Here is a 25,603-nt window from a genome sequence, read left to right on the forward strand (position 1 = left end):
ATTTAAGAAAAGACTACTGTAGTTTTGATTCAAGAAGGTTATCATGGAAAAACTATGGCATTTCCATAATTATTGTAGCCTAGTGTCCCTGGCTATGGTTTTCCCGGCCCTGGCACATAAGTCCTGGTAGGTGCAGGCAGTGTTAGGGTTAAATACTTCCTTGTGAGCCAGCATGAGAGTCCGGCAGCACACTACTAATTGTATTTAAAAGTAGCCATAGCTATGTGCAGGCTAGTGGCAGTTGGAAGCATCATGCCGAGGGGGAGAGAGGGTGGTTATAAGTGTCAGCACCGTGGAGTGATGCCTGTTCCACCCTCAGGCCTGCACAGTTTTGGGGCAGTCAATAACCCCTCCCCGCAGGTATATAAGATGCTTCCTTCCCAAATTATAGTAAGATTCCAGGATGTAGCCTGCTCCATAGTGAGCGAGGTGGTTCACCCTCACCCCATCAGGGGATGAGGGGGTGACGACTAGCCCCAAGGGCTTGAAGCCCTTGGGGGGCCTAGTCAGGGACAAAGTGACTGCAACATGCGAGGGAAGGTGTTCATCAGTAGGGTGTTATGAAGTGCTTCTCTTGTGTGTGGACACTTTGACTAGGATCTGTTTATTAAGTCTATAGTGAGCCAAACTGCCTAATACACAATATGTAAGTATTACAAGGTGAATTATAATGTACAGTAACACTATTTACCCCCAAATTCATCAAGCTCTGTAACGGGTAACGAACATCTGTTCAGGTTCAGGTGCAATAACCAGTAACAGAGCTTGATAAATTACCGCCTACATTATGTATGTCTTCAAGTACTTTAAGGCTTATCATTAAAAACTTTAAAAGTGTAATTTATTTATATACCCAAATATTCATATTTAATTAAAACAATAGTTGACCAAAAATTGATCATAATAACTCTTTCAGCTCATAATTAATTCACTGTTCGCTGCTGATTATACCTTAAGGACATCATCTGGTAATGCTTTTCTCCATTTTGTAGTTGACGTAATGTGTTCATAAGCATTAGCCATAACTTCAACAGCACTTGGATAAGAATTGCATTCTTCTAATACCTGCAAAGATAACACCTGTTAAATGCTTTGTAGCTTTTATTTGATTCTTGTTTTTTTACTTTTTACGTATAACGGATTGATAAAGGTACAGAAAAAAAGAAAAAGGCGTGTGGGGGAAGGACAAACATAAGCCATGAAAATATTGTACAAAAATGAAACACCCAATATATAGGAGTCCCTCTAAACTTCCTGCCCACTGTTAGCCATCAGAATTGGTGATTTTGATGAATCTACAGATGCAGCGGCCATTATTTTAACAAATCACGTGTATACCTTGGAATACCGATGTCATGGCGCGGTATTGCTTCCAACCGTACCGCCTTAAGACGCGAGTGCAGCCGAGTGCATAAAATGGCATTTTAGAGTTCTGGCTTTTAAACACCTGAAATTAACACAGTAGCACAGTAGCACAGTACTGTACACATTGCAATTCATTCATTTCATTGCATTTAATTGCACACAATCCATGAAATTCAAACAAAGCAATCGCGATAAACACGTGTGCCTGGGGCGAATGGCGGCGTTCATGCCGCGTGGAGTACAGCAGCGCACACGAAAACGGCGCCGTGATTTCTTAAAATAATGGCCGCTGCATCTGTATGTTTACAGTAGATGGAAGCAATAATAGAGAACTAAGGGACATTGGTAGAGCCTCAAAAACGTTAATAGGCACTCACAGCTTTGGTAAGTGTGGTTATAAGTGTCAGCGATTAGTTAACTCAACTGGGCAGCCGAGAAGTACTGATGTTTTACCAGAACCACCAGGCCCTCGCTTATGTCTGAGCATGTTAAAACTTTTATACAGTATTAATGATAACCTTTTTACAACCAAAATAAAACAAAATATTTTGCAATGGGAAACAAAAAACCTGAGTGAAACATTTGGCAATTATGTCTCAAAATATCTTGCAATGTTTAGGGGCTATTTTCTGACCAAATCCCCTATGTACCTCTGGGGAATTACTGCTACAAATGGCCCGATTCATTTCGGATGATATAGAATAAGCCCCTTTCTTATGTTTTTGGATTGGTAGTGTTTGACATAAATACAAATTTCAGTGGAGGGTATTCATCTTTACAGTTTGCATTCTGCCTATCCAATAAACAATAAACATAGTCAGAATTCCAGGTATCCAAATCCCTAAGTAGTTCTTTAATCAAATGTGGAAGATCCCACTATATATAGTTACATGGCAGATGACGCTGAAAAAAGACTTCTATTGAGATCAACCTTGGTTAAATGTAATCACCTGAGATTCCCATACTGTATTCATAGCTATATTGATCCAGAGGAAGGGAAACAAAAAAACTCAGTAAAATATTTGGCAATTACTGTCTCATTAGGGGCAAAATAAATTCCTTCCTTAGTCCAGTAACGGAAATTGGAATTTACCCAGGATCAACATTCTTTCTACGTTAAACTTATTTGGCATACAATAGCAATAGCCATGTTTTCTTTTTCTTCAAAATATCAACTGCATGGTACAGTGGCGGCCAGCATAAATGTAATGCGGCTGCCTCCGCGTAATTTAAACGCTTCCCGTTCAGACGCGGGCTTTTTTTTTGTGGCGCCGCAGGTACTTCCATTGTTCAGCTCATTAGCGCTGAATGGAGAAACGGGCCAATTCTGGCACGAAATTTGAAAGAGCAGGGACAAATGCGGTTAAGCTTTAGATTAAGCTTGGCCACAGCAGTATGTACATCACAGTCTTTATAGGTAGTTAGTCCCTTATTGTGACTGCCCTGCTGGTGACATGCCCTTTCTTCTAATGTCAAATGATGACCCTGTGTCATTTTACTGTCCTTGGGATGGAAAGTTCCCTTCAAAGCGGTTTGCATTGATCTTTTATATACTGTACTGTATTGGTAAATAGTAATCATATCCACTCTTAGACACCTCTTTTTTTTTTTAATGTAAACAATGTTAATTTGGATAGTTATGCCATCCAATGTATTAATTCAGTGGTTCTTCTCTGTATGTTTTCAAGAATATACTATATGAAAACCCATTTGACATTTACCTGCCCAAGCTTCCATTTTATCTACTGTAAATTCTTCTGTAGATAAATTAAATATTTTATTGGTTTTACCACCTTACATAATTTAGTGTCATCAACATAGATGGAGACTTTGCTGTCCATTTTTCCATTTACCTTGATTCACAGAACTAACTAAGTCTGAGGAAGCATATATTTATCTGGCTAACAATCAGTATCAAAAGTAGAAACCTTGAGGAACTTTGTGGTATTCAAAACCATTTAGTATGGACAGTGGACCTAACCTAGAAACAGGCATGCAAGAACCAGTGCTTAACTTGTTAAAGGAATTTCTGCTGAACATTTCAGTACACCCTACATAAGAAGGGACAGAACAATAAAGCCTATCTTCAGATACATTTCTGTGACCTATTTACCCTACCCCCATGCAACAGCTGCAGAGCAAGGACAGAGATACATTCAAGGGTGACATACTGTACCAAAGAAGAAAGACGATCAAAGGCGGGTGGGATTGTGAGTGACAGTTTCAATGCTTAGTTAAGGTATAAAAACCATGTTGATACATCAGTAAGTAGCAAGCACAGGACTAAGGCTGCATCCATGGAAGGACAGGCAGCACTGAGCCGTGCCAACGCTCCGCGCTGAGCCCTGGCATCCTCAATGAGGATGTCTTGAGAGGGGGCTCACGCGACTGTCCACAGGCGTGCTGAAGCGTTGGATTTTTCAGCCGACAGGCAAAGCTGTTTATCAGCGCGCTGTCGTCTGAAAACATCCAATCACAGCCGTGACGTTGACGTCAGTGTGTCGCGGACTATTGGCCTCCCCCCGCCTCCCGATCGCGCATGCTGGCTCGCCTGCATGTGCATGAAATCGCTCATGCTTGAATAGACGAGCCTCAGCGTCCGCACGGCTCAGTTTGGCTCCATCCTCTATCGACGCAGCCTAAGAAGCAGGCAGTTGCTTATGCTCAGTACTGCTTGGATCTGATATGTTGGCTCTAATACATCATTTCAATAAAACATCATCTTTTATACACTAGAAGAGAAAAAAAAGAAAAAAATGCACACAATGCACACCAGGGATTAGTAATAGTAAATGTATTTATTAATAAAAAGTAACCAAGGAGATCCAACCCCACCTCAGTACATATGAGTCAGAGAACTAAGTTCAAGTGTGGAAAGCCCAACCCTAAGGTTAATTGTTGCTACCCAATTAAACTAAGTCTTTCAACCGCATAACATACAATAAAATAGTAAAATAATAAAACGACAGTGTACAAGATAAATGAATCTTGAAAAACCTATATTACAGTTAAACAACTGTCTACAAATGGCAGGGGGAGACGGAGACTTACACAGAAGCCCAGAACGGGTGCCGCGGTAAACGTATAGAGATCCGGATCACGCCACCGCAGAGGTCTAAACACCGCCGGAGCTTCCTGCAAACGCCGTCACAGCCTGTCAAAAACACGCGCAGAGTGACCTGTCGTGACCACTTCGCGGTGGCGTGATCCGGATCTCTATACGTTTACAGCGGGACCCGTTCTGGGATTCAGTGTAAGTCTCCGTCTCCCCATGCCATTTGTAGACAGTTGTTTAACTATAATATAGGTTTTTCAAGATTCATTTATCTTGAATATTGAACACTGTTGTTTTATTATTTTACTATTTTATTGTGTGTTATGCGGCTGAAAGATTAGTTTAATTGGGTAGCAACAATTAACCTTAGGGTTGGGCTTTCCACACTTGAACTTAGTTCTCTGACTCATATGTACTGAGGTGGGGTTGGATCCCCTCGGTTACTTTTTATTAATAAATACATTTATTATTACTAATCCCTGGTGCGCATTGTGTGCATTTTTTTATTTTCTTCCAAGGTGCCCCCCTCTGGGGGTCACCCTGCTTCACACACATGCTGCAAGGGGATTTACATTTCCAATCTACTATACATCTGCAGCACGAGCGCTGAATTTTCTACATTATCTGCCATCTTTTATACACTGGAGGAGTCCTCATCTCATATTTTACCAACATATTAGTGACCCAGACATGATCTTTTACTGGACATAGGATTATAGGACATTGAAGAGAGAAAGACAAGAAAGAGTTTTAATACCAACGTTCAACGAGGGATCACCACCCCATGAAGGGAGGATGCAATCCTACCAATTCAACGGAAAGACTGATGTTCTGTACTTTAACGAGTCAGACCAGAGGTGTCCAATGACAGATTTGGTGAGTACAGTATTATACTGTAGTCCAGTATATCAGGGAACGAAGGGATATATATCTGAGGTGTACTAGGAAATATTTCACAGGCATTGTTAGGTTGGGTAGTCAATCTTATCCATTGAGGTGCCCATAATACTTGTAAAAAAAAGTCAACACTGGAGAGCCTGATCAGCTCATGTCAAGGAAACAGATTGGTAGTAAAGACGAAGGAATTGCATTGTTAGGTTGCATACTCAATTTAATCCATTTGGGGTGCCCGATAGTAAGAACTATTACATTTGTTTTCAAGATGCTGGAAAGTGGGACTTTGGCAAACTTTGGGCTGCAGTGTCAGACATTTGATAGAAAGACTAAAAATTAAAAGGAAAAATTAGCCAATGGGCTGGAATTGTTGTTAACGTGCAGGCAGCTGTCCGACAGGTGCAGTTTACAACATGAGAGGGAAACAGAAGACTACAGGGTTTAAGGTTTTACAGTTACAGAGACAAGTTAGAAATAAAGAGTTTAAACAGAAACAAAAATAAATATTCCTAAAACAGTTAATATCAGGTATGGGATTGAAATTGAAATGGCCGGACGGGCAGTCTAAGAGATGCAGAAACAACAATCACTTGTTAACAAAAAATTTGAGAAATTAATATTTTGTGATATACGGTATGCACTAAATTTACGTTTTTGTCTATTTTAGTATTATTTTTCAAGCAAGGAGGGCGGCACAAAGGAGGAGGCAGCGGCCGGAGCGGCAACAAGGTAAGCGCCAGAGAGCGGCGGATTTTTAAATCCACCACTGCAGGTACCCTAACCTTTCCAGTATCACTAACATACGGAGCTAGAGTAAATACGTGCTGTGACTGTAGATACTGTAATGTGTTTTCTGAAACTGTTTCTACACATATCTATTAACATTCCATTCTTATGTCTGCTTGGTCTATAATTTGGAAAGTAATTATTTTTAGTTATAATAATGAATGGGAAATATTTGTTGTATGTTGGAATATCTTGGACACACTAAATCTGGTGAATAAGTAAGAGTATAAAATCAATTTGTATCATGTTATGAGCTCATTAAGATAACAAAATAGTTTGCAAACAATTTAAACAATTAAGTTAAATGTTTTGGTTATCAGAACATGCTCAAAAATGTTATTGGTTTCATGTCTAACCGTTTAATGTATGTTTACTTTTGGTAACTCTTTGTTTTCTTTATATGGAATTTCTTGGACATCAGACAAATTTGATCTAATTTTCAGTTTATTCCCTGTATTAAATAATGTGTTAACCTTAAAATTAATATATCAAGGCGTATGTGCAGCACGAATGAAGGAGGAAGCTTATTTGTACAGCTCAGTCTGCGACCGGATAAAAAAACATTTAAGAAAATTCTCAAATTGGCTTTATTTTTGTAATCGGACCCTCGTAACACATAGGAGTGCTCTTGCCTCATATAAATGCCCTCAAGAGGAAGGGGTAAAAGAAAAGAGACCAAGAACCCAGAAGCAACAAACTTCTTCAGGTTGCGCACGAGGGCTGTAAACATGGAGGAGGCCGGAGCAGAACCACTTGACGATGCCCTGGAGAACTCGCATGACAGCCGGATTGCCACTAAATACAACGGAAATGCAGGTCCCCTATGAAAAGATTAAAACTTTATTCCAGAAAGAATTACAAACAGCACTGAAAGAAATAGACAGGGAGGGGAAATCCCTTGGTCAGCATACAGACACCATTGAAGGCAAAATGGACAAATGTATTAATAGAGTAGCCACCCTTGAGCAGGGCCTGCATGAATCCAAAGAAACAATTGTGGCGTTACAAGAGAGAGCTGAAGATATGGACAACAGATCGCAAAGTAATGCCCACATCAAAGGTATACCGGAGCAGGTAGACAATAATAACTCTTACCTTCGCCGCTTATTTAAGCAACTGCTCCCTGATACAGATCCAGAGATAATCCAACTAGACCAAGCCCACAGGTCACTCAGACACAGACCTAAAGATGGAGAAAAGCCCAGAGATGTAGTTCTCAAGTTTAATTATTTTAAAGCTAAAAAAGTGCTAATGAAGGCAGCGAGGGAAGCAAACAGGAATTGAAGGGGTCCGCCCTGCAGATATGCCCCAACCTGTTTCCCATCACCTTAGCAAAAAGGAGAGATACAAAGCCGATCAGAGAGAGACTAATTGATAAAATTATTAAATACAAGTAGAGCTTCCCCTTTTGGCTGATTGTGTTGTATAAGGTACAGTACAACAAAGTTCAGCAAAAACAGTCCTGGAGGGACAAACCATGTTACAAGACATGGCTTGATCACATCCCCACCAAGAAATCATCCACCTGGACCATCGATTCCCATGGTACACTTGCAGTGATGTGACAGAAAGTCCAAACAACAAGACACATGAAAGTCCAAACAACCTCACATCAGGTTGGCAGCACCAGTCCAGATTGAGAGCCGGAGATCCAGCTGACCAATGACTCCTATTAACAGGTCTGTCTCAAAGAATATGCGTACCCAACAGCGGATTACAGGTCCTGATTTCCCAGCCCTGTCTGAGACGCAACCCGTAAGGTGCCTGATAACCTGCATCAGAACGGCTTAAGTTCTATGCAAAGAAAATGTTAGCCTGCATTGCAATGACTGGCAAATGCGGCGCAACACAAGCCTGAATATCATTGGCCCAGGTTGTATTATGACTGGGGGAACCTTCCCCCAGAAATATATGCAGAACTAATGCCTCTAATGTTAAAATTAAGATAGATAAGTTATCTTGTTAAAGTACATATGATAGTTGGCTCTCATGCTGACATAGTACCAATGCGCTATGCACAAATGAAAGTATAATGTGCTTGGTATGGGACTCAAACCCTTTGTTAATGGCCACAGTGAAGGTATAATTTTCACTTGGAAAAAAATAAAAGGAATTGAGTCCAAATATACATGTTGTGTCCCCTCACCGATGGGTACATAACATAATTGCACCTACATCAAAGAGACTATACGTTTTTCTCTAATTCACACAAAACATATTCGAGAATAGATTACATTTTTATAGATTCTAGCACATTCTCCCAGGTTCACAATATACTCTCCATTACATGGTCAGACCACACACAAGTAGAGATCAATTCCTGGAAAAAAATACCCTGATATTCATTTCTGGAGACAGAATAATTAGCAGCTGGTTGTCCCAGAGATTGTTGGCGAAATCAACCAGGAGCTTGAAACATATTTTACCTTAAACAACTATAGAGACACTACCCCAAACAGATTATGGACAGCACGTAAAGCAGTTATTAGAGGAGCTCTAATACAAACAGCTTCGCACAGGAAAAAAAAGGCTATAAAAAATACAAAGCTAACAAAAAACTAGCGGACCTAGAGACTCGCAATAAGCAAAAGAATAATCCCACAATTAATAATAGAATCCAAAGTATTAGAAGGGAGCTGGGCATACTTCTGGTAGACCAAGCTGAATTTTTTTTATGCTGGACAGGTCAACTTTTCTACCAGAAGTGGAATCAACCAGACACCATGCTTGCATGTAAATTAAGAGACAAACAGTCACCAACATACTGTATATCAGCCATTAAACTCAAAACCGGAAAACTTACATGTAACCCTAAATCCACCATATCAGAGTTCCACAGATTCTATGTTGAACTGTATGATGGTCAAAAAACCTAGAAAAATAAGAAAAAAGTGAGCCACTTTTGGTAAGCAGAACTGCGGGATGAAGCGACGGCACAATAGGCACAATTCATAAATGAAAATAGAAATGTACCAAGAGCAACTCTAAAAAAAATTAGAACGCTTGACTGGCCTTATTACAGACAAAGAGGTCACATCACAATAAAATCTTTAAAGTCTGCAAACTCCTCATTTAACAAAGCTTTTTAACAGCTTTATCGACAGTAAGAGCATCCCAAATGAAATGCTACAGGCTATGTTTACACAGATACATAAAGCAGGGAAAGACCCGAACGATTGCCGCAGCTGTCGGCCAATAACTCTAATTAATACAGAAGCCAAGATCTTGTTCAAAATGTTGGCAAGCAAACTAAATAAACTGCTCCATAGACGTATCAACTCAACCATGTGGGATTAATTCCAAAAAGACAAGCCATAGACAATATCCACAGAGTGACCAATCTTATACATATAGCCATGGCCACTGACAGATTTCCTGGGGAAAAGGACTAGAGTTACGTCCGGGCCCTTTGCCCCAGCCCTCCTCACGGTGTTAGCGGTAGGGGCCCAGGACTAAAGTTAAGTCCGCCCCCCCCCCGTGTTGGCGGTATTGCGAGCCCCCCCATTTCTCACCTCACGAGCCTCTATTTCCCCCCATCATCCCATGTCTTTCTCTTCATCTCCATCTCACTCCCTCTTCCTCACTCACCTCTCCCGCCTCACATGTATTTATCTCTCCGGTGTCTCACTGTTACTCCCTCTTTTCCTCACTCACTCCCTCACCCCCTCTCGCCTCTCACTCGACCCCACCTTCGATCAATTACCCCCTCTCACTCAATCCCCCACCACAAAATACATACCAATCCTCCCCATTCCATTTTCAAAAGAACCCCACCCCCCCATTCCATATGACAAAGACCAATACATATTAAAAAGCCACCCACTCCCCCAATACATATACATAGACCCCCACTCCCACCCAATACATATAAAAAGGCCCCGACCCCCGCTCAATACATATAAAAAGACCCACACACCCCAATACATATAAAAGACCCCCACTCCCCCAAAACATATAAAAGACCCCCACTCCCCCCCAATACATATACACGGACCCCCACTCTCTCCCAATACATATAAAAATACCCCCACTCTCTCCCAATACATATAAAAATACCCCCTCTCCTCCCCAATACATATAATAAGACCCCCACTCCCCCAATACATATAAAAAGCCCCCCCACTCCCCCAATACATAAAAAAAGACCCCCCCCAATCCGTCTAAAACATATAAAAAGACCCCCACTCCCCCAACACATATAAAAAGACCCCCACACCCCAATACATATATTAAAAAACACTCCCCCCCAATACATATAAAAAGACTCCTACTCTCCCCCAATACATATAAAAAGACCCCCACCCCCCAATACATATATACAAAAGTAGACTTACCTTGGGGATAGTCAGGCCAGGCCCGGCTGCTGGTCCCGGCCGGGCCCTGGCTCTCCATCAGCTGCAGGCCTCCTCATTCTGTCCCACGTCGATCTTCCAAAGTCAGCACACACTGGAAGCTGAGGCCCAGCTTACTTAGGGCGCGCTGATGTCAGGGGGGCCCGTCACGCGCCGCCAGAGGTTGGAAGCTCGATGTGGGACACGTAGTGAGGAACAGGCCTGCATCTGATGGAAAAGCCGGGGCCCGGCTGCAAGCAGCACCCAGGCCTGGCCAGACTTTCAGCGCTGGCCGCCAAGCCCCCCTCAGTCACTGGGCCCGGGACACATGTCCCTTCTGTCCCCCCTGTCAGTGGCCCTGCATATAGCATAACCCAGCAAGATACCTTCAATATTACTAACCCTAGACCTATAAAAATCATTTGACAGGGTATAAAAAAAGGGGAGAAAAGCGGAGCACTACCAATGTATGGACTAAATAGTGAAAAGAGAGATGCATATCCCAAAGTTGTAAAAATTTTAAATTTATTGGATCATGGTACGATACAGGCTAGTAGCCCACACCTACACGTTTAACGCTGAGGCACTTTATCAAGGTTTAAAAAGACATACATACGGAGTGTTTTAAACCATCAGGACATGCCGCAGGGTAGACTGGTCATACGTGTTCATAACATTGCAGGCCTTTGGCTTTATAGGATATTTTCTCAGTTGAGTGCGGTGTCTCTATGTATCACCAGAAGCACTAATACACAATGCAGGCTAGTGTACGTCTGGTGTAGTGCCAATAAAAAATGGTACAAGGCAGGGCTGCCCTCTCTCACCCCTCCTATTCACCTTGGCAATTGAGCCCTTGGCCATGGGCATTAGGCTTAACCCAAATATAGCCAGTATGAAGGTGAGAATGAAGGAATACAAATTAGTCTTTTTGCTGATGACATTCTACTCACCATAAATACAGCTATGACATCACTACCAAACCTGTTTAGTCTTCTGTTTTAGTCCAAATAATAGCAAGTTGGAGGCTCTCAATATAAATATGCCAGCGGAACTAACTAAACTACAGTACTGTCTCTCAACTTCGATTTCGAATGAAAAAAAATAGTCTAGCATACGTAGGTGTTGAAATAACAAATACATACCACCAGCTCTATCAGGCAAACTTTCGTCCTTGTACGAGTGTGACGATGGGGAGGATTTGGCCCGGGATTAAAGGGGTTACAACCCCATTTGGCCACCCTCTACTCTCATCAGGGAAGCAAGGGGGCTAACTGGACTGAGGTCCAGTAATGTGTTTTTACCTTGCTTCAATATCCAAATGCTTATTCCCCTGTGTAACTGTATGGTGTTATCCTGGTGTTGGCACGCACACATACACTAGGGTTGATGCGGGAGGGAAGGGGTTAATGTTATTTAGTGATTATAGCCCTTTGTTCCCTTTTCCCGCCTTTTCATGCTCCATTTTTCAGCCATCTAACTGGTTATTCCCCTGTAAAAATGTATTGTTTCTGGGCCATTGTCTGCACCACACACTGGGGATTAAGGGGTTAATGAGCTATAGTTTAGGAAAATACATTAGGATGCGTGGTATCTTTTCAGAAATATCTGGGCTTCAAAGGGCTTGATTGAAGTTGGGTGTGAAAAGTACAGATGGGGGTTTTGGTGCACAGTATGTTAATACCTAATTTGCAGGCCAAGGGAATATTGCTGGGAGACAGCTAGGACAGGAGGTCTGGGGCATTGGGTGTGAAACATAGCACCAGTGACCAAAAGGTAACTGCCCTAATTGTTTATGTTGGAGGCAGGAACCAAGAAACTGAATGTTTTTTAAGTGTGATACTTCACACTTCAATGGAAGCCAAAATCTGCTTCAAAGAGATTTATTGATGGGGGCCAGGGGTGCGGTTACCCAATGAGAGATCAGAATGAGTGACCTTATTAAATATAAGAATATTATGAGATGTCCTCGGCTGAACATGCTAAAAGTTACATATGTGTAACCGGGGGACTGAGATATAATGAATACAGACACATGGCGTTTAGCCAGTACTAAGAGCCAGATATTAATATCTCTCTTAATTTTAGTATTACACGGTAATATTTAGTCTCATTGGGAGCGTCATGCGTGCCGGAATGTATTAACAATCTCGCGTGCCAGTAAGTACTACTGAACTGAAGTTATGAAGTTATTTAGATAGGAAAAACAGTTTTTAAACGTCCTTGGGTGGGAGGAGTTTTACTCTGAGGAAAAATGTCAACCTCACCACTGATTTATGAGAGGGGCTGGGTTTAGGTTGTGTTCAATGGGAAATAATGGTATAAGAACCAGGCTCAGCCTATGGCTATTGTCTTCATGCCAGAGGTCTTCATGTCTTCATGCATGTGTCTTCATGACCTGCCTGTCTTGCTGTGATGTCAACTGAATTATGGAAGAAATGGCCCATCCTGTATCCTGATGGCTTTCTTGTCCTAAACTTTAAGTAAGTGTCTATATTTTGCCTGTTATTTGTATATCTTGTGTGTTCACCTTTATCAAGGAATAAATTATATTTTATCATATCTAAGTCTCGTACCAGTTCAACCCAGTTATATATATTTTGGTATAAATTACAACCTGTCATAAGCTATCGTGACAACGAGAAACTAAAAAAAACCCTCTAATCATGGTCAAAGTACTCAATCTCAAGACTCTTCCGATGCCACATCAAAATAGATATAACTGATCTACAGAGTTGTTTTACCAGATTCATATGGAATAACAAAAAACTGAGTATCAATCTCAATATCCTAATAAGATCAAAGCAAGAGGGAGGCCTAGCAGTACCACATATAAAATCCTACAGCAAGGTGGCCCAGATGGCTCAACTGGTGCTATGGCATGTTGTACCCAATTTTATAAGGTGGTTCAAAATATAAGATTCTTGTTTTAAATGAATGAATGAATGTCTTTATATATATAGCGCCATTAATGTACATAGCGCTTCACACCAGTAATAGTTACAATCATATAACAATAAGATATAAATAATACAAATGGAAGAAGTGCTCAGACATAAAAGTAACATTTAGGAAAGGGAGTCCCTGCTCCAAAGAGCTTACAATCTAATTGTCTAATAAATCAATAAGACTTTCCTCTGGATACCCAAAGCTCATGGAGAGACAGGTTACATAGTTACATAGTAGATGAGGTTGAAAAAAGACGTAGGTCCATCAAGTTCAACCTATGCTAAATTTAGACAACAGATACTTTATCCTATATCTATACTTATTGATCCAGAGGAAGGCAAACAAAAACCCCATTAAGGGGAAAAATTAATTCCTTCCTGACTCCAAGAATTGGCAAACGGATTAATCCCTGGATCAACATCCTTCCCATGTATACTTATTTGGTATATCCCTGTATACCTTTCCCATCTAAAAAGATGTTCAACCTTTTTTTGAACAAATCTATTGTATCTGCCATCACAGTCTCCATGGGTAATGAATTCCACATTTTAACTGCCCTTACTGTAGAGAACACTTTCCTTTGTTGCTGGTGAAATTTCCTTTCCTCCAACCTTAAGGGATGGCACTGAGTCCTTTGTACTGCCCGTGGGATGAATAGTTCTTTTGAAAGCTCCTTGTATTTTCCCTGAATATATTTGTATATAGTTATCATTTCCCCTCTTAGACGCCTCTTTTCTAATGTAAATAAATCTAATTTAGCTAGCCTCTCCTCATAAGATAGAATGTCCATCCCCTTTATTAATTTGGTGTCTCTTCTCTGCACTCTCTCTAGTTCCATAATGTATTTTCTTAGGATTGGTGCCCAAAATTGTACTCCATATTCAAGGTGTGGTCTTACTAATGCTTTGTAAAGGGGCATAATTATGTTTACTTCCCTTCCATCCATTGCCCGTTTGATGCAAGATAAGATCTTGTTTGCCTTTGCAGCTACTGCATGACATTGGGCACTATTGCTAAGCCTGCTGTCTACAAGCACTCCTAAATCCTTCTCCATCAAGGATTCCCCCAAAATATCTCCATTTAATTTGTAAGTCGCTTTTTTATTCTTGCATCCCAAATGCATAACCTTACATTTATCTGTATTAAACCACATCTGCCATTTACCTGCCCACGTTTCCAGTCTCTCCAAGTCCTTCTGAAGAGAAATTACATCCTGCTCTGATTCTATTACCTTACACAATTTAGTATCATCAGCAAAGATGGAGACTTTTCTCTCGATCCCAACCTCAAGGTCATTAATAAACAAGTTAAAAAGCAGGGGTCCCAGTACCAATCCCTGAGGTTCTCCACTCACGACTTTAGCCCAACCTGAAAAAGTTCCAATTATGACAACCCTCTGTTGTCTGTCCTTTAACCAGTTTTCAATCCAGGTGCATATATTATTACTGAGTCCAATTTTCTTTATTTTGTACACCAACCTCTTGTGTGAAACCGTATCAAACGCCTTTGCAAAATCTAAGTAGACCACATCAACTGCATTACCCTGGTCTAAATTCCTACTTACCTCCTCAAAGAAACAAGTACGGTTAGTTTGGCAAGATCTATCCTTCATAAATCCATGCTGACTATTACTAATAATTTTGTTTTCCATTTGGTATTCCTGAATATTATCCCGTATTAAACCTTTAAGTAGTTTCCCTACTATTAAAGTCAGGCTTACAGGTCTGTAATTTCCCGGTTGTGATCTAGCTCCCCTTTTAAATATAGGCACCACATCTGCTTTATGCCAATCTTGTGGTACTGAGCCTGTGGAAATGGAGTCCTTGAATATTAAATATAATGGTTTTGCTAATACTGAGCTTAACTCCTTGAGAACTCTTGGATGTATGCCATCGGGGCCAGGTGCCTTATTTACTTAAATTTTTTCAAGTCGTTTATGAACTTCTTCCTCAGTTAACCAATTGTTCATTAATATGGAGGTTGTGGCTTCCTCCTGCGGCACTACTATTGAACTTGATTCTTCCCTGGTAAACACAGAGGCAAAGAATTTGTTTAATACCTCAGCTTTTTCCTTATCTCCAATAATCTGCCTACCCATCTCACACTGAAAGGGTCCTATATTTTCTTTTCTCATTTTTTTGTTATTAAGGTACTTAAAGAACTTTTTAGGGTTGACCTTACTTTCTATTGCAATCCTTTTTTCATTATCCATTTTTGCTCATTTGATTGCCCTTTTGCAATTTTTGTTACATTCCTTATAATTCTGATACGATGTCTCTGTCCCTTCTGACTTAAAGAATCTAAATGCCTTCCTCTTCTTGTCCATTTCCTCCCCTACCTGTTTATTTAGCCACATTGGTTTTGACTTATTTCTTTTATACTTATTACCCAAGGGTATACACTGATAAGTGTGCTTTTCTAACAATGTTTTAAAAACTGCCCATTTATCTTCTACATTTTTCCCTGCAAAAACATAATCCCAGTGTATTACTACTAGATTAGACTTCAGTTTATTAAAATCTGCCTTTCTAAAGTTTAAAGTCTTTGTTGAACCCAAGTAATCTGTTTTTTGATCATTTATTTCAAATGAGACCATGTTATGATCACTGTTACCCAAATGTTCCAGGACTTGAATATTTGTTATTACTTCTACATTGTTTGATATAACCAAATCCAGAACTGCCCCTCTCCTGGTTGGTTCCTCAATAATTTGGGTCATATAATTGTCTTTAAGCACCCCCAAAAACCTGTTTCCTTTTGTTGTAACGCTAATCTCATTGCCCCAGTCTATGTCTGGATAATTAAAATCCCCCATTATGCAAACAATTAAAATCCCCCATTATGCAGGTGACACCCTACTCCCTTCAACCTGACACTCCCTACAGGTATGGAACACAATTAGTTTAAAATGTGGCCTGAAGTCCCTCAACTCCACCATGCAGTCATTATTTAATAAGCCAATGTTTCAACCAGCTTGAGAATCTTAAAACTGTCAATGTGGATAACGCAGGGTCTAACCAGAGTTAAAGACCTGGTAATCAGGTTAAAACTTACCCTCAAATGCAGGAGATGCATCTGATACCTAATTCGGAGTTCTTCAGATACATGTAACTAAGACATTTTGTCACAACATAAACAACTAAACACCTGACTAATAACAATACTATATTTGAGGTGATGTCTTTCAAATCTACTGGAAAAAGGTCTGATAACCACAATATATCAGACGACTGTCCCACCTATACCAGAGCAGGATTAAACATACATGAGACAATGGGTTGAGGATCTGGGGGAACCTCAGGACCTTTCCACCTGGGAGAATGTATGGGAAGTGACATCCTCTATATTCTAAACAATAATATAAAAGAAAATTCATATAAGGTGCTATATCGTTGGCATTTAACCCCAGGCAGATTGCATAAAATGTACAAGAGTGTCTCCTCAAATTGTTTCTGGAGATGCAGGCAGAGAGGGTCAATGTCATAAATATCGTGGTTGCTTGGTGTCATAAATATCGTGGTTGCTTGATGATAGCAGGACTATGGATTCAAATTGCTAATCTAATATATATAGTCCTAAATATTATATTGAAGCCCATGGTCAGCCATATTAAATGAGCCTCCATTGAACTTGCAATACTATGAGTGCAAGCTCACTCTACATATCTTGGCGGCCACCAGGTGTACCATAGCTGCTTCTTGGAGGGGTCATGTACCAAGTATGGCCAAAATGATCAATAGAATCTGGCTTACATTACGTTACAGGAAAATGACAGCATATTTAACGGACTCCATGCACGTTTAGACATTCTTGGGGATGTTGGCTAAGCAGAATGACAGAACCAGGGTTTGTAGGCGTATTGGCGTATTAGCCTACCGTGCGAGTTCCCTGGCGAATCCGCTGGAGTGAAGCTGATGATGAAGATACTCGTCCAGGAGCGTCAAACACCAACTTGAAGACACGAATGAAGGCAGGGGAATCACTGATCAGGGGTGAATCCCTCCAGAGCAGAGAGGCCTAGGCCAGTGCCTCATCAGTGAGAAGAGAAACAATGTAGGCCACCCGGACTCAGTGCGTGGTGAACAGGCATAGTTGTAATTCAAATTGGATAGAGCATTGATTAAGGAGTCTCCTGCATGCCATAGGGTCCCCACCATACCGTAGAGGAGTCGGGATCCGAGGTTCTCTGATCACTGGAGATAACGGAAGCAGTATTGGAACCACATCTGCAACCTTCAAGTCCAGCTGATGGGTGCCAATGTGGGTAACTAAGTCCTGCACAGCTTCACACATCCATGCCAATTGTTGATCGTGTAGGGCGAGGCGTTGCTCATGTTCCCCCAAGTACTGTCCTTGCAGGGTAACAGCTTGTCCTACCTCAGCGGGGTCCATGTTTGGGCCGAGCAAAATGAAACGATGCTCATCTCAAGCAGGAAACGGAACCGCAGGGCTGAGGTAGGAAGGTGAAATAACCAACCTAAGCTGAGGGACAGAGTCCTGATAGAGTAGTGAGTCCTAAGCCGAAGGTCAGGGCTGGCAGCAGAGTTGTGTAGTTGGTGTGGATGCAGAGGTTGAGGCAGGCTGACATCAAAGTTTAGTTGAGGTACGTGAGCGGGATCTGGTAACGTGAAGACAATAGGAAAGCGAGATGCATGTACTCAGCATGAACTGAAACTTTGCTCGGCAAGTTCCTGCTAACAGGGCTGTCCTTTTAAAGGAAGTTGCCAGGAGCAAAAATAGACGATCCAGCCACAGAGAGCGAGCAAGAGCAAAATCCTGAACCGGAATATGAAAACTCAGAACAGATTTTGCCAAACCTCATAGTATCACTCTGCTGGAGGTGTGGAACTAAAACCAGGGAGCAATGCCTGGGTACTAGCCTTGGCCGGTTTGTTACTTATTGGTCAGTTCATATTTCCCTCTCCCTGAGGCCACACTGCTTGGGCCATCCTACGGCCATGTATCAGCTCTCGGTCCTGAGTAGAGCCTAACTGGAAATACGAACTGTGACCCGAGCAGTGATCCCAAGTTGCTGGGATATCCTGAGATGAACGGATCATGGAGGCATCCTGGGTAAGCACGCTCTAGCAGCACCACGGATATAGTGAACTTGAGGTCCCCCATAACCCCTTGTCTTGGTGAGTTGTGACTGAGTTTCTGTACTGTATTCTTTCTGTTGGCTCAGCCAGAATAAACCCTGTTTATTGAATGGGTCTCTTCAGTGTGGGGTTGGTTATACTGCCTATGCAAAAAACGAAGCAAGGGATAGGGTTTACCATACTTAGTTAAGTTATGGTGGGTAAAAAAAGTGACAAAAACGCTCCACAGCAAAGCATATAGCAAATGGAAATATTACTGTATGCTCGTTTGCATGTCTTAGGCAGGTGTGCAACCTCGCCTTTCACCATTATCACCCAGCACACAGCACTTCCACTGCAGCAGGGGATTCTGGTAAATGACACGCAAATGAGCACACAGTGCCACCTTTTGCTTCAAAACCATTTAACATGGTTCCCTTATAGGCTTAAGCTTGCTGCATTGTCACAGCTTTGAGCACAGCCAGGGTTAAGATGCATAGCCAGTAAACCCACCCACAGAGAGACTGATATACTGTACATAGATAGTGTATTTGTTGTATTGTTTATTCAGCTCCAAGGGTGAACAAACAGTGTCATTTTGCAGCCAATGACAAAGATTCTATGTGTAAATACATCTCACCTTGTGAAACTGTGGAGGATAAATCCTCGCTGCTCCATGATTTAATAGTAACTGGTAGCAGATTGCTGGCTGGGCCGCCGGACGTACAGAAGTAACTTTTAAAACATATTGCTGGGGCGCGCATCCATTAACATCCATGACATTGGCCTCAGCTCCAGCTTCTAGCATCATATGTATTAACACATGATCACAGTTCCATGCTGCCTTATGGAGTGGTGATTTAAGATCTTCATCACGAGAATTCACTTCAGCATTATAATCAAGTAGCATTCTACAAATAAGGTGATGTTTTGTGCTATACACCTGTTCCTTTATATTAAGTGCCCAGTAAGCAGCAGTTGCCAGTGGAGTTTCCATATTGGCATTGACGCTGTCCACTATTGCCCCATGATTAACATAGAAGGCTACAAGCTCAGGTATTCCAACACGGGCAGCAGTGTGCAGGGGCGTTTCTTCCACTTGATTGTTGGTGTTTAAGTTTACATTTGCTCCTGCAAAAGACAAGAAAGAACAATCTAATAATGTGCAATGTGAAATGTAAAGCTTCTTGATTATGAGGAACTATTTGATTAAATCTGTGTCAACATTGCTTCAGGTTCAAAAGAGGCTTTGGGTGATAAACTAGTCCTGCTACTTCAGCTTCTTACATTAGTGCATTTCCACACCTGCTGTATTTCCACACATGCTGTCCCTCTTACATTTTATGTGCAATATAAAAGAAGAAATTACTTCACGAAAAACACCTACTGTATGGATAGACAATATTATTAATATCTGTCTAAGGCAAAGTAGTATATAGAGCAAACTTAAATAGTAAAATACAATACATTCAGTTTGGTAGCAACTAGATGAATGGATGGTTGTACTGTAATAGTGAAAGCAAGTGGGTATCACCAAATTATACTGTACCTTAAGAATACACTGGCGACACACTTTATTCGAGCTCGGCTAGTCCCACGAATTCGGGTATACCCGGGTGTATTGAGGTTTGTGACTGTTTTCTGCCCGAGTGCATTGAGGTATTTTCCAGGCAGGGATTGAAGCATTTTATTCCCGCTGGCTGCAATACTGCACAGTATATATATATATACTGCATTACAATTCATGAATTTATGCCATCTGGTAGACACGTGAAGCATTGCAGCCTATTAAATCCTAATCATTATCATTTAACAGATCAGCCGCCCGTCAGCCAGGCATGAACCCAGGCTGGGAAGGCAAACGCAACGGGGCTTGTCAGAGGTGAGGAGCGGCGCATTCCAGGTATCTGCCAGGTACATACTGGGTATTTGCTCGAATAAAGTGTGTCGGTGCAGTATATACTGTAGTATAACATTGTTGAATAGAGATTTCCAAAATAATTATGTTTAGGGTTATGTACAGTACTGTACAGTGAGAGGTACATCAGTGAAGCAGGACAAACTGAGACAAAGTAGACTTTTTGTGGCCGTGCTTACATACTTCAAAATGACATGCTACTAGAAATGTTGGAGTTGGGTGATTGGTGTGTAGTGGGGAAGGAAGGGCCATCTATTGTGACTGGTGTGGGAAGGCAGTAGAGAATAGTTAGGACTGTGTGGAGCAAATGGTGCAGGCAAAGGTAGGACATTAAACCTTTAAACATATACTTATTTATGGCTATGTTACAGTATGTTGTGATTTTCTGAGTGTTGAAGCTCTAACCCATCATGAATTCATTACATTTTATATAATTGTATGATAATGGATAACTTACCATTCCATATCAACTCTTTGGCACACTTCATAGCTTCTTTAGTTGTACAGTAGTGCAAGGGTGCAAGCCCACTTACGGAAAAGCAATTCAGTTTTGCACCATGATTTATAAGGATCTTGGCACAATCCACATTGGCCACTTCACAAGCAACATGTAAAGAAGTCTTTCCGTTGGGTCTACTGTTGATAGAAGCATGGTGCTCCAGCAACACCGAGAGACTTTCCAGATATCCCATCATAACTGTAATGTGCAATCCTGTCGCCCATGATGATGTTAATTTATAAGTAGGTAACCAATAACCTGAAGGAATCAAATGTATTTTAGTAAAAACAAAATCAAAACCCTTTCTCCTGCAGAAATAGCAGCTGTCCTTGCACCCGATAACGCATTAGAGAAGGAAATGGATAATACAATTTTTTGGTGCGACTCCAAGAGCCATACCGTATTTCTCGCCAAAAGCCATGCAAGAAACACGTTATCCATAATCTCCTGGCGTGTTAATGGGGGAAACAACTCTTGCTACATCTGTATATGTTTTATATTTAATTTCTTCTAGTGAGGAATGTGTGCTTGTAAAGTAAAGATTCCAGAGCACAGTACTATCCTACTGTAGGTACTGTATATACAAAAGGAGAGTAGTCTAAATGTAACACCACTGCTTTTGAAGAAGTTCAACTTGCCTTCAATTCCAGTGTGAGGTCGTGGTGGCCTTTGGCAAGTCTCTTTATCTTCATATCCTTCTGACACTAACAATTAGACTGTGAGATGCAGGGCATTGTGTTGTGTCTGAAAAAAAACTTCTATGTACAAGGCTCTTTATTTTTTTAGCTTTGCATTGTCATTTTGTCATAAGTTTAAGGAGATTCATTTTAAAGTGGAAACGAAGCAAAATGTGACACAGCGTGAGTGCTCATTTGCATGTCATTACCCAGAATCCCTGGCTGCAATTGAAGTACTGTGTGATTATGGGGTAAGGCAGGTTCGGGGATCTGTCTGAGAGATATGATCATTGCGGTACGTTGTACGTGAAGGGTTTTTGTCATTTTTTTTTTTTAAACTCGTGATAAATGGTTTGTGTATCTGTTTTGTAGCCACCACCAGCTTCACAATGCAAGAGCAGTGACCATGCTCACAGTGATGAGATCCAATCATTGAATTACTGTAGCTGTCTGTGAGTAGGTTTTTTTGGCTGTGCACTTCTTTCACCCAGGCTTTGCTGTTAAAGCTGTGTAAGACAAGAGGCATAAGCTTAAAGGGATCCATAATAAAGGCAAAAAGTGACACATGGTGGGGGCAATGTATTATGGCCAATTTGGAGCAAAATGTATGCAAATTTTGTAATTTTGCATCAATTATCAAGATATTTGCTCCAACTATTGCGCTGAGTGTGCCAGTTTGGAATTTGGGGAGTGTCAATAGGAAGAGCTAGTGTTGCGTTACATGATGCCCATATATAACGTGCACATTCTCTTACCATCTCAGCCTCTCCTGTGTGTACACCTGTTAGTTACAGTACATGTCATATGAGCAGGTTAAAGCCGATAAAGCTGCAGGTTAAAGCCTTGGTCATTCACTGCAGCAAGATCTTCCACTCTCTGGTACTCTAATCCGCCGGCCTTCCAGCCCCCTTCAAAGGGGCCATTCAGAGCTACAGCCCAGCAGGCCTTCCTTTTCCTCCTTCCTTCTCTTTCTTAAAAACACCCTATATCCCTCTTTTCCCCTATCCTTCTGCCCTACTCTCTCTCAGTTTTTTCTCTATTTCTACCCTTTTCCCACTTCCCTATTTCCCCCTCTTCTGTGCCTTTGTCCTGTCTGTGTCCTTCTCTGCTAAGTCCCCCCCTTCATGTCTTTCTAATGCTATCCCCCCATCTCCCAGAATATTGTTCTTACTATTTTCACCTCCCATTCTTCTGCTATCCTCTCCCATCTCCATTCACCCCCCCCCCACACTTTATTTATCTATTTATTTATTTCTCTCTTTCTTTCCCTTTTTACTTTCTTCCTTTCTCTCTTCCTTTTTCCCTTTCTCTCTTTCTTTTTTCTATTCTTCTTCCTTCCTTTCTTTCACTTTCACTTCTTTATTGGTTATAGAATTACCTTAAGGCAGGGGTTCACAACTCCAGTCTTCAAGACCCCCAACAGGTCAGCTGTTCAGGATATCCCTGCTTCAGCACAGGTGGCTCAATCAGTGGCTCCCTGCTGCAGCACAGGGGCTCAATCAATGGATCAGCCAGAGACTGGTCCACTGATTGAGCCCCCTGTGCTGAAGCTGGGATATCCCTAAAACCTGAACTGTTGTGGTGTCCTGAGGACTGGGGTTGAGAACTTCTGCTTTAAAGCTGCAGTTCAGTCTTTTTTTTTTTTTTTTTTTTTTTTACTTCAATAGTTTTATGTGTGCAATCTCTAATTACATAAAAAACTGTATAGCTGCAGGTCAATTTGTTCTCCATGTATTGATAGGTCGAAATTTGGTGACATAATTAGTGAAGGGATCTGTTTATATTCTGCTTGTCTGTCAGTGGAAGCTCATGAATATTCATGAGCAATCCTGCACTGACATGTGCTAGAGGGAGGGCAGGGCTGACAAAGGGGTGTGCCAGGGCTTGTGACAGGACATGGAGGGGCAATGCCTTAGCAAATGGCTGTTAAAATAGAATACAAGAAAATTGGTCTTTCAAAGTTGTTTTTTTTAAAACAGAAAATGCTAAAAGTATTTTTTCTTACTACAGAACTGATTTATTAAAAAACACACATGCAGCATATTGACTGAACTGCAGCTTTAACATATCATACACATATAGCATTGTCAGTTTTCATGAGTTGTGCTGACAGACAATCTTGTTCCATAATCATTACCACATCAGATACTTGTAGGAGTTGTTATAACTAGGAGCAGCCAACTTACAACTAATGACCCACTACAGTACATTAGGAGTTGTTGAAGGATGGGTTCTAAGGCTAGGTCCCAAGTGGCTGCTGCGGTGCACGCTACAGCGTGCGCACCACACACAAGGCACAGCCCTCTATGGGACAGGTCCCAGTCAGCATGTGTGTGTGTGTGCGCACAAGCCGCGATGCGAGACTGCCTTGGCCAAAAGACAAAAATGCGTGGCGGCCGAGCATTGGCCACGTCACGGCGGCGGTTCAGCCAATGAGGGTGAACAGCTGCATGACGTCATGGCCGCACCCCCCCGCCACACCCCTCAGTCAGAAGTGATCTGAAGTTCATCAAGTACTTAGGCCGCGATTTTAGTGGCCACGCGTACCATGAACAAAATGCCGTACATCTATGAGGCAGGCCATAGAGCGCGCGACCAAGTGAGACCGCGCTCGCGATTTTTGAAAATACAATTGAATTTCTTTTTTTCGCACGATGGCCGCATCACGTGAGCGGTTCAGCCAATGAAGGTGAACCGCTCACGTGATGTCACGGCCACCCCTCCGCCACGCCTCCCTGTCACCTCCAGCCTAGTGCATGTTTCGTGCGCGATGTCACGTGCGGCGACTATAATCTTAGCCTAACGCTGCACAAGCTGGTGGAAAATGTCAGCAACTACTATATCCCAATTGTCCAATCTTAATCTATTGTTTTGAGAACATCTGACTCAAGCGTATTATAGATTTTCTAATCTGATTATCGTAGCCTTGAATTATTAAAAAACAAACAAAAATCAGCACGTTTTTTATATATATTTTTCTGCTTGTGGTTGTATCAAATGTATAAAGTGATATTTATGCCTGTGCAGATCTGGCAAAAGTTTAATTGTTTAGAATAGGGGGGTAAAACGAGAGCATGTAATGCACAATTTAATACATTTAATTTATCCATTATGGTTTATTAACACTTCCCTAACTCATTGACTATACCCACAAGGTGACACAGCATGTCATCAAAGGTGAAAGTACTGAGACACATTGATTTAGTATCAAACTTCCCTTGATACATACTGTACATACAGTACATACATACAGTACATACACACGTACAGTACATACATTACATACATGCACTACATACATACATACATAAATGCCTTATAGACATAGACTTAAAGTGCCCAGATGGGGCTCCAGATTCATGATTTAGGGACGTTCCCAACATTTTAGCTGAAATGCCACGCTGATCGTACCTGGCTTGTAGGACGCCAGAATTAAGTTTTCGTCTTCCACTTCAAACACAGTATCCACCTGTATTTGCTCCTCAATTAGCATTTTTTCCAATGTTACAAAGTCATTTGATTTCAGAGCATGAAGAAAGCTTTCTTTGAGCAACTGGTTGGACACTGAGCGAGTACACCTCCTTCCCTCGTCCTTGTCCATGTTTGCTGTCTTTCAGTGTCGACTTAAGGCAGCAATTTACATTCACAAGTTTCCTGACCTGCTATCCCTGCAGAGCCAAAGAATAAGATACATGTAGCACCGAGCTCGGGTAATTTTATCACTACGTACGTCATGCTCATCACTTCTATTTATACATGTGCACTTTCAAACTTGGAAGCGCTAATTTTAGATGTAAATGCATTGTCAGGTATATTAATCTGCAAAAACAAGATCGTAAACGCAATGGTATTTTTCGGGGGGTAAAAAAAAAACATTCCACGATTTCTTATGAATTTTCTGTGGGGTTGGATTTCAAACTGCATACAGAATACTAGTAAAAAAGCAGTTGTGATACCCATGTTCCTCAAATATACAATATTTCAAGAACTAGGTTATACGGTACAAGCAAAAAATAAATAAAAGGAGTTTGGTCATATTATTTTAAGTATTATT

At 41.3% G+C, this 25,603-nt stretch overlaps 1 protein-coding gene across 1 annotated transcript in view; it reads right to left on the reverse strand.

Moving 5' to 3' along the window:
• ASB4 (ankyrin repeat and SOCS box containing 4) overlaps nucleotides 1-25,248 on the reverse strand; it is a 38,509-nt gene extending 13,261 nt beyond the window's left edge. The window contains exons 1-4 of the mRNA XM_075589134.1: nucleotides 24,961-25,248; nucleotides 20,831-21,130; nucleotides 19,096-19,586; nucleotides 952-1,065 (exon numbers count right to left, since the gene is read on the reverse strand). Of these exons, the coding sequence (XP_075445249.1) occupies nucleotides 952-1,065; nucleotides 19,096-19,586; nucleotides 20,831-21,130; nucleotides 24,961-25,150 (1,095 nt within the window). The 5' untranslated portion in view covers nucleotides 25,151-25,248. The remainder of the gene's footprint in view (nucleotides 1-951; nucleotides 1,066-19,095; nucleotides 19,587-20,830; nucleotides 21,131-24,960) is intronic.
• Between the last annotated feature and the right edge of the window lie 355 nt (nucleotides 25,249-25,603).

The sequence above is a fragment of the Ascaphus truei genome, chromosome 2 (genome assembly GCF_040206685.1).
Source record: "Ascaphus truei isolate aAscTru1 chromosome 2, aAscTru1.hap1, whole genome shotgun sequence".
NCBI lineage: Eukaryota > Metazoa > Chordata > Amphibia > Anura > Ascaphidae > Ascaphus > Ascaphus truei.